At 40.3% G+C, this 13611-nt stretch overlaps 1 protein-coding gene across 1 annotated transcript; it reads right to left on the bottom strand.

The window, feature by feature from the left end:
* Positions 1-714: 714 nt before the first annotated feature.
* Positions 715-5130, bottom strand: LOC109735322 (protein neprosin-like). The gene is made up of 6 exons (XM_020294530.3): positions 4972-5130; positions 4806-4892; positions 3265-3450; positions 1919-2131; positions 1651-1797; positions 715-1137 (listed from the first exon to the last, which is right to left on the bottom strand). Exons 1-6 carry the CDS (start codon positions 5113-5115, stop codon positions 766-768), a joined length of 1149 nt encoding a protein of 382 aa, XP_020150119.3. The 5' UTR covers positions 5116-5130; the 3' UTR covers positions 715-765.
* Between the last annotated feature and the right edge of the window lie 8481 nt (positions 5131-13611).

Here is a 13611-nt window from a genome sequence, read left to right as displayed (position 1 = left end):
CCGCTGGCCATTGACTTCAAGTTCAACTGCATCCAGAAATAGAGCCGTAGCACCGTGGTGCTAAAAAACAAAAAGACTCCATGGCAGGCATAGATAGGTAAGTGCAACTCCACGTGAAGATGTGGAGGGTGAGGGGGTTCAATGGGGGCAAGCGTGCATGAAAATGATGCAGCCCCACCAACACAAACGCAGAGATAGATTTCGTATTTGAAGTATGGTCCTGATTCTCAAATTCAAAAATTCGCAGAAACAAAACAGTAACATGTCAATGATAAATCCTAGTAGGAATAAAATAATTATCCAACAAATTTGGCCCTGTATGGCATATTATCTTTGCAGCTTTTGCGGTATCTCTCCGGCATGCTTGCTCGACAACAACTTGTGTTCTGCTAGGCAGCTGCTCACTAATGTAGCTCATAATTTGAGGCTTTGGAGCCACTGTGCACGCCGATCCGCTGACAAGCATGCTATCCTAAGATGGGCACAAAAAATCGGCTAAAATGTACCCACTTTGCTCTCCGGCTCTTTCCCACACCCCCATTTATGTTTCTTCTGCTTTTAGCTTTTTTTTTTTCCCGAATCGTCTATGCCCAGCTGCATCCTTGGTGCGGCACTCACATAGGCTACCACGTAATTGACTCTGGTCACCAGGCATTGCCTGTTTTGAAATGCATAAGGTAGAAAATGCTCTACTTTTATTTGGAAAACAAAATGTCCAACTCAAGAATATAATGACAACTTTATTGTAGTTTGTAGGGTACATTCTTAGACAAAATTACCCGGCCCACCATAGTACATATGCACACCATGGTCGTCAACTCCATAATTGCCGATGGTATATTTCCTTAAATCACTACTGCCACTAATCGCTTTCTCTTCATTTGGTGTTACAAGCTTGTTGTTGTTATCAATAATTTGGATGTCTTTTATAAAAGCCGCTTTTCCATAGCCTTCGGAGGCAAAATGCCCACTGCCAATTTGTGGAGAGTCTGATGAAGCTGTCGGTCCTGAAGCGTGCCCACCCGTGTATGAAAAGTTCCCTTTATCCTTAAGGCTAGTGAATAATGAACTTGGCCAATATCCAACTGGTGTTTTGTCTTTACCATATGCCAACCAGCAATTATGTGTCTTTGGGTCCTAAGATAAATAAAATGTGAATGAAAGTATGTTGGACATATCGAGGACGTAAAATTCTCGGTGCTACTCTACTAAATTTTCTAGCATCCATGCATTTATTTCTATTCTTGTGAAGTTCATAGTAAGCATTTTGTCTCATAACCTTTTCCCATAACAAGGGACTGATGTAAATCAAGAGGATACATTTGTGATTCCTAGAAGTAGAAATATTTTCCACGGTTGAAAGTTCGTATCAAATCTCTATTGTTTTATTGGTAGGTACCTTTTAAATTTAGGCCCCTATTCTTGATAATTTTTCAAATGTGTGTCAAAAGATAATATATATTACCTCTGTCCCAAAAAGGTTGTCTTAGATTTGTCTAGATAAGGATTTTGACTATCTTAAGTTATTCAACAGATATCATAATGAACTGCCAAAAGTGTCGTTGCGCAACAAATAAGATAAGTGAATATTTTCATATGCACCGTATAACACATATATGAAATTGTAAAATTCAATGACTAAGTGAATACCTTGAAAATAAGAATGTGTATCACATATTGTGGACCATTGTAAACTGAAACGGGTTTTACTCTTCCTCCAAGGCCAACATTGTGGCTAACTTGAACGAAACCAGGGCAATCATGATCAATGCATGACTTGTTTTGTACACCATCACGCTATTACCCAAGTTTATCCAAAGGTAAACAAATATTGCATCAAATTATGGTCGTATCTTCATGTTATAAAAATTGTGTAGTTGATAACATTATATGTAACCAAAGAAATATTGCTCCTTACCCAACCAACATGAAACCTCGCAAAAGTATCGCCATAGAAGCTTGGAGATACTGAATAACAAGCATTTATACTGTCCATATGACCCTTTGGTCCGTTATCAATTTGGATCCCTGTTTGACTAAGATCCCCGCTATCCTTCTTCACCTTTGGCTCATAAACATTTATTGTAGCTTGTACCCCATATAAATCATCAAAATATTTCATCCCTGCCTCCTAAAGACAAAATATTTAATGTCGGTATATGTGAGGACCAGATATTAACTACATATAGGTTACTACAATAGCAAAATCAAATGAATTATGAAATCAATGAATATAACTTAATAATGTCAATTGAGAGTTAGAGAGATCAATATAGATCAAACACTTCAACAAAGTCTTGGAGAAACATGGTAAAACAAATGAAATTCCTTCATAGAGTACTGAAAGAACATCAAGACTCAATGTATTGTTTAGTTGAAAGAACTAGGTGAAGGCATAATGAGAATGGGCATGGACCGACAGGGGATATCGTCCTGGCACAAAATTTGGAACTCAACGGGTTTTCTCGGTTGGCTCGTAATTAAATTGGGGCAGGAGGAGCTGGTCACCACTGGCCCATTAGGGCAAGAAGGTTGACCCAGATTTTGCTGCCTTGGGATGTAATATGACATTACAATATCACATATCTTTTAGGTTGTTAGCTTCGTGCTTGTAGAAAATTCAAACTATTGACCCAAAATTGCTTATATTATTGAGTTGCAAATATGCTAACTTGTAATTTTAACAGGTTCATCGTAAAAATTGAAATGGAGTTGTATATGTGTGCCTTTTTCATTAAACGAATACTGTCTAAATATCCTAACTTGATATAAAATTTAGTTGCTAAATGATGGTATGTTGTTGTGTAACTAATCCTTGTTCTCATACAAATATGTTACTTAAATGTGTTGGACCGTGTTATCGAATGCAACATGAGGCCATTCGTTGTTGGACCATTGGGCTGGCTCCATGTCCCTATACAGACCAGATGAGCTAGCGGGGGGCGGTCGAGGCCGCAGTGGGTTGGCCCACTCCCATCCTTGAGATATAGCATTAAATACTAACTTCTCAAATTTTAAAAATTGAAGGCCCTACATCTATAACTTATTGGCCTTATATACTTCACCTTAGAATCTTTATCGGAAGACCAAATATTAGCATTCAAACATGACTTTGCACAAGAATAATATTTTGGAATTAAATCAACTTAAGTTGCATTGGTTTTTGCTCAATTATGTCATACTTACGCTAGCCGTGCAATAACTCTGGCTAGTTGCAAAATCAACCTATGTTTTTTCTTCTGAAAATAACTCTAGAGAACTCACCTCGAGTTGTGCATCCTTGTTAATCGCTTGATCTATAAAGTGTGCTGATATTTGATCCCTTCTACCATTACGTAGTATTGGAACCATTCCTCTTGGGCATTCGACGATAGAAAAATGCGCTTGTGAAACGACATGTGGGAACGAAGACTTTATGTTTAGTCCAATCGGAAAAGAAGTTGGTTCCATCTGTTTGACAAGAAAACTTGGTTAGCTTATAGTCATGTATATGTTGCCAAAGCACACTCACATGTACAGAAATTCTACCATTTAATTAATTACTGGCGAAGCACATATATCATAAGATTTATGTATTTCACTTTCACTTCTATTTATTTTTTAGAATATGTTATGAACAACAATAGTTACCTCGTACGGATTGGGTTTGTTCGGGTTTACATCTCTGATTCGCGAATCAGAGATTGGGTTCACGGATTCACAGTTTCTGATTCGCATCACGGTCGTAAAGAATATGCATACCTAAAAACAATTGAAGATCCCGTGTCTAAATTTTAAGAAAATGTTGATAGAGAAAGAGAGGTTTTACTGGGTTGTCCCACGTAACCCCAACTAGCCAACGGTCAACCCTAGACCACAAGAAACCCTGCACTCTCGGTACTCATTCAGGCCCTCTTTGATTCGTAGGATTCTCAAAATGCAGGAATAGGAAAAATAAAGGGTTGCAGTGGCATGTTCACTTGAATCCCATAGGGTTAGCACAGACTGTTTGATGCCACGGGAAAAACAAAGGAAGTGAAAAAAGAGGGTGGAGTGGATGCTAGATTTCCAATGAAATGTAGTACACATGATTCCATAGGAAAAATTCCTATAGGATTCAATTCTATGAATCAAACGACCAATGTAGGAAAAATTCCCAAGAATTCTAACCCTCTAAAAACCCTATGGAACTCCTTCGAATCAAGGGAGCCCTCAAATTGTTTCCATTACAGTGCCATGGTCAACGCCATAGCACAACCGCAACTATATATTGTCTCTCTGCCATCTCTTCCTCCACATGGAGCTTCTTTTCCGCAGGAACCATCTGCTGGGAGCTTCTCATATCTATGCAGGTCTCCAACACTACAGCCTCACGTCAGCCAACAAAAATCTGTCTACACCTCACGTACTCCTCGTCGGTGGGCAGAAGGGGCTGAGTGACACGTGGTGAAGAAATCAAGTGCAAGCATGTCAAGATGCACACAGTTTTGGATTCGGCGAATCGGAGAGCGAACTCGGGACTTTCGGGGCAAATTACACCCAGATCTGATTTGATTAATAGGGTTCAGAGTTCGACGCCTCTTGTAGCATATCAGGTAACTTTGAAACAAACACATAGTTTTTATTTAAAACAAAAAGGGAGTAGAAGAAGCAATGTTATGAAATATTATAATTCAACACGATGTATTATAATTCAACACAGTTAAACAATTCTCTGCCAAACTAATATTCATGTGTCTCAAAGGACATACTACTCATTTGTCCCCAAACATGAGTCATTATCATTTGAATCAAAGAATGGCTGTAAATCATAACTTTATATTTACCTGAATTGTGTGGTCTTTCAACAACGGGTGGTTAAAAGCCGGTTGTAGATTTACATCGATGCAATCATAGATATCTCCATCTTCCATCTGGTTTGATGTTTCATCAGCTTGTTAGCCATCAAAACAATTATAAATTATATAAAGTAAGATGTATACTTGCTCGTACCATAATGGTTTTTTTAAATTGTTGATATGTGGGGATCTGGCTAGTATTTTCCCATTGTTGTATAGTTCTTGCACCTTTTCCTGCGGCGACTAGAACAAGATATGACAGTAGAAGGGCTACTCTAAAAGACTTTTTTTCTTTCATTCTGGAAGACTTGAATGGTCAATTTTCATTGTGCGTGCACTAACATATTTATAAGCTTTTGTGCCTCTCACAGATTTAGTAACCATTCATGTAATTTATGGCCTGAGAATCGGATTATCTCTATGTATATAATTTGTATAGAAGATATGGTATATAATTCATGCAAAAAAATCAATGGTTACCATTCATGCAATTTATAGCCTAAGATATGGTATGATTGTATTTTATTACATAAATATTAAGGTATTAATTCGTATTGAGTATTTGAAGTATTTAATGTAGAGAAAATATTAATAATTGCCCATAATCCAATATTTGTGATATATATTCATGCCTCATATTACATTGATTGTGTTATTAGACTTGCAATCAGGGGACTAACGTCACTAAGGGGAAGCACCTCATTATATATAGGTCTCCTGAACTTTGGAAATCATGAATCATTCTCACTATTACTGAAGAGGTAACTCAAAAATAAACTGCAAGAAGAATGCCTAATCTGTTTAGGAGTAACCCTAGTGATCTACTGCTTGCTTAAACAGCGGTAACAACCTCTAGAGGATGATGTATTCCCATCCCGAGACAAGTACAACTATCTATTTAAGCATGTCAACTGAGTTCCTGAACACAAATATACCCTCAATCCTGAAGGAAATATGCCCTAGAGGCAATAATAAAGTTATTATTTATTTCCTTATTTCATGATAAATTTTTATTATTCATGCTAGAATTGTATTAACCGGAAACTTGATACATGTGTGAATACATAGACAAACATAGTGTCACTAGTATGCCTCTACTTGACTAGCTCGTTAATCAAAGATGGTTGAGTTTCCTAGCCATAGACATGAGTTGTCATTTGATTAACGGGATCACATCATTAGGAGAATGATATGATTGACTTGACCCATTCCGTTAGCTTAGCACTTGATCGTTTAGTATGTTGCTATTGCTTTCTTCATGACTTATACATGTTCCTATGACTATGAGATTATGCAACTCCCGTTTACCAGAGGAACACTTTGTGTGCTACCAAACGTCACAACGTAACTGGGTGATTATAAAGGTGCTCTACAGGTGTCTCCGAAGGTACTTGTTGGGTTGGCGTATTTCGAGATTAGGATTTGTCACTCCGATTGTCGGAGAGGTATCTCTGGGCCCTCTCGGTATTGCACATCACTTAAGCCTTGCAAGCATTGCAACTAATGAGTTAGTTGTGGGATGATGTATTACGGAACGAGTAAAGAGACTTGCCGGTAACGAGATTGAACTAGGTATTGAGATACCGACAATCGAATCTCGGGCAAGTAACATACCGATGACAAAGGGAACAACGTATGTTGTTATGCGGTCTGACCGATAAAGATCTTCGTAGAATATGTGGGAGCCAATATGAGCATCCAGGTTCCGCTATTGGTTATTGACCGGAGACGTGTCTCGGGCATGTCTACATTGTTCTCAAACCCGTAGGGTCCGCACGCTTAAAGTTCGATGACGGTTATATTATGAGTTTTTGTGTTTTGATGTACCGAAGGTAGTTCGGAGTCCCGGATGAGATCGGGGACATGACGAGGACTCTTGAAATGGCCGAGACGTAAAGATCGATATATTGGACGACTATATTCGGACTTCGGAAAGGTTCCGAGTGATTCGGGTATTTATCGGAGTACCGGAGAGTTACGGGAATTCGCCGGGGAGAAGTATTGGGCCTTATTGGGCCATACGGGAATAGAGGAGAGAGGCCAAAAGGAAGGAGGCGCGCACCCCCCCCCCTCTGGTCCGAATTGGACAAGGGGTGCAGCCCCCTTTTCCTTCTCCCTCTCCCCCTCTTTCCTTCTCTCCTACTCCAACAAGGAAAGGAGGAGTCCTACTCCCAGGGAGTAGGACTCCCCTTGGCGCGCCCTCCTCCTTGGCCGGCCGCCTCCCCCCTTGCTCCTTTATATACGGGGGCAGGGGGCACCCCAAAGACACAACAATTGATCCTTTGGATATCTTAGCCGTGTGCGGTGCCCCCCTCCACCATAGTCCACCTCGATAATACTGTAGCGGTGCTTAGGCGAAGCCCTGCGTCGGTAGAACATCATCATCGTCACCACGCCGTCGTGCTGACGAAACTCTCCCTCAACACTCGGCTAGATCGGATTCCGAGGGACGTCATCGGGCTGAACGTGTGCTGAACTCGGAGGTGCCGTGCGTTCGGTACTTGATCGGTCGGATCGTGAAGACGTATGACTACATCAACCGTGTTGTGCTAACGCTTCCGCTTTCGGTCTACGAGGGTACGTGGACAACACTCTCCCCTCTCGTTGCTATGCATCACCATGATCTTGCGTGTGCGTAGGAATTTTTTTTTGAAATTACTACGTTCCGCAACAGTGGCATCCGAGCCTGGTTTTATGCGTTGATGGTATATGCACGAGTAGAACACAAGTGAGTTGTGGGCGATATAAGTCATACTGCTTACCAGCATGTCATACTTTGGTTCGGCGGTATTGTTGGATGAAGCGGCCCGGACCGACATTACGCGTACGCTTACGTGAGACTGGTTCTTCCGACGTGCTTTGCACAGAGGTGGCTGGCGGGTGTCAGTTTCTCCAACTTTAGTTGAACCGAGTGTGGCTACGCCCGGTCCTTGCGAAGGTTAAAACAGCACCAACTTGACAAACTATCGTTGTGGTTTTGATGCGTAGGTGAGAACGGTTCTTGCTAAGCCCGTAGCAGCCACGTAAAACTTGCAACAACAAAGTAGAGGACGTCTAACTTGTTTTTGCAGGGCATGTTGTGATGTGATATGGTCAAGACATGATGCTAAATTTTATTGTATGAGATGATCATGTTTTGTAACCGAGTTATCGGCAACTGGCAGGAGCCATATGGTTGTCGCTTTATTGTATGCAATGCAATCGCCCTGTAATGCTTTACTTTATCACTAAGCGGTAGCGATAGTCGTAGAAAGCATAAGATTGGCGAGACGACAACGATGCTACGATGGAGATCAAGGTGTCGCGCCGGTGACGATGGTGATCATGACGGTGCTTCGGAGATGGAGATCACAAGCACAAGATAATGATGGCCATATCATATCACTTATATTGATTGCATGTGATATTTATCCTTTATGCATCTTATCTTGCTTTGATTGACAGTAGCATTATAAGATGATCCCTCACTAAATTATCAAGGTATAAGTGTTCTCCCTGAGTATGCACCGTTGCGAAAGTTCTTCGTGCTGAGACACCACGTGATGATCGGGTGTGATAGTCTCTACGTTCAAATACAACGAGTGCAAAACAGTTGCACACGCGGAATACTCAGGTTAAGCTTGATGAGCCTAGCATATAACAGATATGGCCTCGGAACACGAAGACCGAAAGGTCGAGCGTGAATCATATAGTAGATATGATCAACATAGTGATGTTCACCGTTGAAACTACTCCATCTCACGTGATGATCGGACATGGTTTAGTTGATATGGATCACGTGATCACTTAGAGGATTAGAGGGATGTCTATCTAAGTGGGAGTTCTTAAGTAATATGATTAATTGAACTTAAATTTGTCATGAACTTAGTCCTGATATTATTTTTCAAATTATGTTGTAGATCAATAGCTCGCGTTGTTGCTTCCCTGTGTTTATTTTTGATATGTTCCTAGAGAAAAATTATGTTGAAAGATGTTAGTAGAAAATATGCGGATTGGATCCGTGATCTGAGGATTATCCTCATTGCTGCACAGAAGAATTATGTCCTTGATGCACCGCTAGGTGACAGACCTATTGCAGGAGCAGATGCAGACGTTATGAACGTTTGGCTAGCTCAATATGATGACTACTTGATAGTTTAGTGCACCATGCTTAACGGCTTAGAATCGGGACTTCAAAGACGTTTTGAACGTCATGGACCATATGAGATGTTTCAGGAGTTGAAGTTAATATTTCAAGCAAATACCCGAGTTGAGAGATATGAAGTCTCCAACAAGTTCTATAGCTAAAAGATGGAGGAGAATAGCTCAAGCAGTAAGCATGTGCTCAGATTGTCTGGGTACTACAATCGCTTGAATCAAGTGGGAGTTAATCTTCCAGATAAGATAGTGATTGGCAGAATTCTCTAGTCACCATTACCAAGTTAGTAGAACTTCATGATGAACTATAATATGCAAGGGATAACGGAAACAATTCCCAAGCTCTTCGTGATGCTGAAATTGACAAAGGTAGAAATCAAGACAAACATCAAGTGTTGATGGTTGACGAGACCACTAGTTTCAAGAAAAACGGCAAAGGGAAGAAGGGGAACTTCAAGAAGAACGGCAAGCAAGTTGCTGCTCAAGTGAAGAAGCCCAAGTCTGGTCCTAAGCCTGAGACTAAGTGCTTCTACTGCAAAGGGACTGGTCACTGGAAGCGGAACTGCCCCAAGTATTTGGCGGATAAGAAGGATGGCAAAGTGAACAAAGGTATATTTGATATACAGATTATTGATGTGTATTTTACTAGTGTTCGTAGCAACCCCTCGGTATTTGATACTGGTTCAGTTACTAAGAGTAGTAACTCGAAACAGGAGTTGCGGAATGAACAGAGACTAGTTAAGGGTGAAGTGATGATGTGTGTTGGAAGTGGTTCCAAGATTGATATGATCATCATCGCACGCTCCCTACACTTTCGGGATTAGTGTTGAACCTAATAAGTGTTATTTGGTGTTTGCGTTGAGCATCAATATGATTTGATCATGTTTATTGCAATACGGTTATTCATTTAAGTTAGAGAATAATTGTTGTTCTATTTACATGAATAAAACCTTCAATGGTCATACACCCAATGAAAATGGTTTGTTGGATCTCGATCGTAGTGATACACATATTCATAATATTAAAGCCAAAAGATGCAAAGTTAATAATTATAGTGCAACTTATTTTTGGCACTGCCGTTTAGGTCATATTGGTGTAAAGCGCATGAAGAAACTCCATGCTGATGGGATTTTGGAATCACTTGATTACGAATCACTTGATGCTTGCGAACCATGCCTCTTGGGCAAGATGACTAAAACGCCGTTCTCCGGAACAATGGAGCAAGCAACAGATTTGTTGGAAATCATACATACTGATGTATGTGGTCCGATGAATATTGAGGCTCGTAGCGGGTATCATTATTTTCTTACCTTCACAGATGATTTGAGCAGATATGGGTATATCTACTTAATGAAACAGAAGTCTGAAACATTTGAAAAGTTCATATAATTTCAGAGTGGAAAATCATCATAACAAGAAAATAAAGTTTCTACGATCTGATCGTGGAGAAGAGTATTTGAGTTACGAGTTTGGTCTTCAGTTAAAACAATGTGAAATAGTTTCACTGCTCACGCCACCTGGAACACCACAGTGTAATGGTGTGTCCGAACATCGTAACCGTACTTTATTAGATGTGGTGCAATCTATGATGTCTCTTACCGATTTACCACTATCGTTTTGGGGTTATGCATTAAAGACAGCTGCATCCACGTTAAAAAAGGCACCGTCTAAGTCCGTTGAGACGACACAATATGAACTGTGGTTTGGCAAGAAACCAAAGTTGTCGTTTCTTAAAGTTTGGGGTTGTGATGCTTATGTGAAAAAGCTTCAACCTGATAAGCTCGAACCCAAATTGGAGAAATGTGTCTTCATAGGATACCCAAAGGAGACTGTTGGGTACACCTTCTATCACAGATCCGAAGGCAAGATATTCGTTGCTAAGAATGGATCCTTTCTAGAGAAGGAGTTTCTCTCGAAAGAAGTGAGTGGGAGGAAAGTAGAACTTGATGAGGTAATTGTACCTGTTCCAAAATTGGAAAGTAGTTCATCACAGAAATCAGTTCCAATGATTCCTACACCAATTAGTGAGGAAGCTAATGATGATGATCATGAAACTTCAGATCAAGTTACTACCGAACCTCGTAGGTCAACGAGAGTAAGGTCCGCACCAGAGTGGTATGGTAATCCTATTCTGGAGGTCATGTTACTTGACCATGATGAACCTACGAACTATGAGGAAGCGATGATGAGCCCAGATTCCGCGAAATGGCTTGAGGCCATGAAATCTGAGATGGGATCCATGTATGAGAACAAAGTGTGGACTTTGGTTGACTTGCCCGATGATCGGCAAGCCATAGAAAATAAATGGATCTTCAAGAGGAAGACGGACGCTGATAGTAGTGTTACTATCTACAAAGCTAGAATTGTTGCAAAAAGGTTTTCGACAAGTTCAAGGTGTTGACTACGATGAGAGTTTCTCACTCGTATCTATGCTTAAGTCTGTCCGAATCATGTTAGCAATTGCTGCATTTTATGAAATCTGGCAAATGGATATGCATTCCTTAATGGATTTATTAAAGAAGAGTTGTATATGATGCAACCAGAAGGTTTTGTCAATCCTGAAGGTGCTAACAAAATATGCAAGCTCCAGCGATCCATCTATGGACTGGTGCAAGCATCTCGGAGTTGGAATATACGCTTTGATAAGTTGATCAAAGGATATAGTTTTATACAGACTTGCGGTGAAGCCTGTATTTACAAGAAAGTGAGTGGGAGCACTACAACATTTCTGATAAGTATATGTGAAACATATTGTTGATCGGAAATAATGTAGAATTATTATGCAAAGCATAAAGGAGTGTTTGAAAGGAGTTTTCTAAAGAAAGACCTCGGTGAAGCTGCTTACATATTGAGCATCAAGATCTATGGAGATAGATCAAGACGCTTGATAAGTTTTTCAATGAGTACATACCTTGACAAGATTTTGAAGTAGTTCAAAATGGAACAGTCAAAGAAAGAGTTCTTGCCTGTGTTACAAGGTGTGAAATTGAGTAAGACTCAGAGCCCGACCACGGCAGAAGATAGAAAAGAGAATGAAAGTCATTTCCTATGCCTCAGTCATAGGTTCTATAAAGTATGCTATGCTGTGTACCAGACCTATTGTGTACCTCAACATGATTTTGGCAAGAGGGTACAATAGTAATCTAGGAGTAGATCACTGGACAGCGGTCAAAATTATCCTTAGTGGAATAAGGAAATATTTCTCGGTTATGGAGGTGACAAAAGGTTCATCGTAAAGAGTTACGTTGATGCAAGTTTTGACACAGATCTGGATGACTCTAAGTCTCGATCTAGATACATATTGAAAGTGGGAGCAATTAGCTAGAGTAGCTCCATGCAGAGCATTGTAGACATAGAAATTTGCAAAATACTTTCGGATCTGAATGTGACAGACCCGTTGACTAAAATTATCTCACAAGCAAAACATGATCACACCTTAGTACTCTTTGGGTGTTAATCACATAACGATGTGAACTAGATTATTGACTCTAGTAAACCCTTTGGGTGTTGGTCACATGACGATGTGAACTATGGGTGTTAATCACATGGTGATGTGAACTATTGATGTTAAATCACATGGCGATGTGAACTAGATTATTGACTCAGTGCAAGTGGGAGACTGGAGGAAATATGCCCTAGAGGCAATAATAAAGTTATTATTTATTTCCTTATTTCATGATAAATGTTTATTATTCATGCTAGAATTGTATTAACCGGAAACTTGATACATGTGTGAATACATAGACAAACATAGTGTCACTAGTATGCCTCTACTTGACTAGCTCATTAATCAAAGATGGTTGAGTTTCCTAGCCATAGACATGAGTTGTCATTTGATTAACGGGATCACATCATTAGGAGAATGATATGATTGACTTGACACTACTAGGAAAAGGCCTACTAGTGGCGCACTAGTTTTGCCTACTAATGGCGCACTACTGGTGCGCCACTAGTACCACGCCACTAGTATTTTTTACTAATGGCGCACCACTGGTGTGCCATTAGTATCTGGTATACTAATGGCGCACCAGGCAGTGCGCCATTAGTATAGGCCACGGTGCGCCATTAGTATGCCTCCCAAGGGCCATATTTACCCATGTGCTTTGTCATACTAATGGCTTACTGCAGGGTGATGCGCCATTAGTATCCTTTGGCATACTAATGGCGCACGTTGGGGTGATGCGTCATTAGTATCCTTTGGCATACTAATGGCGCACGTTTGTGTGATGCGCCATTAGTATCCTTTGGCATACTAATGGCGCACGTTGGGGTGATGCGCCATTAGTATGTATATTAGGGATTTTTTTTTCTTTTCTGATATTTGCACAGATTACAAAATATATTATTGGACAGAATATAAACAGCACCACACAGCAACAGCAGATTCATCGAATACAATAGAAGATTAGTCTCCGAATACAATTCATCATATTAGTCTCCGAATTCAAAAGACAGAACAAAGATAGAACATTACAAGTCTCGAGACCGCGAGTAGCGAGTTTGTCTTCACATTACAAGTCGATATAGATCATCTAAACTACCATCACATAGAAGAGAGCTGCGGTCATCACGATGAGGATCATCGCGATGAAACTGGTCTTCATCCGGTTCCTCCAACGCTCCCTCCTCTCTCCCGCTAGATAGCGCGCATATCTAG

This window comes from Aegilops tauschii, chromosome 3 (assembly GCF_002575655.3).
Source record: "Aegilops tauschii subsp. strangulata cultivar AL8/78 chromosome 3, Aet v6.0, whole genome shotgun sequence".
NCBI classification, from domain to species: Eukaryota; Viridiplantae; Streptophyta; class Magnoliopsida; order Poales; family Poaceae; genus Aegilops; species Aegilops tauschii.
The sequence above is the reverse complement of the archived record's forward strand: the minus strand, read 5'-3'. Positions and strand labels throughout refer to the sequence as shown.

Bases quoted from the DNA above. Each gene is read 5' to 3' on its own strand.
- LOC109735322 (XM_020294530.3), bottom strand. From the start codon at position 5,115: ATGAAAGAAAAAAAGTCTTTTAGAGTAGCCCTTCTACTGTCATATCTT. The intron at 3,451-4,805 runs GTAAATATAAAG...CTTGTCAAACAG, and splicing joins TGAAAGACCACACAATTCAG to ATGGAACCAACTTCTTTTCC. The intron at 1,798-1,918 runs GTAAGGAGCAAT...CTTGGGTAATAG, and splicing joins CGAGGTTTCATGTTGGTTGG to CGTGATGGTGTACAAAACAA.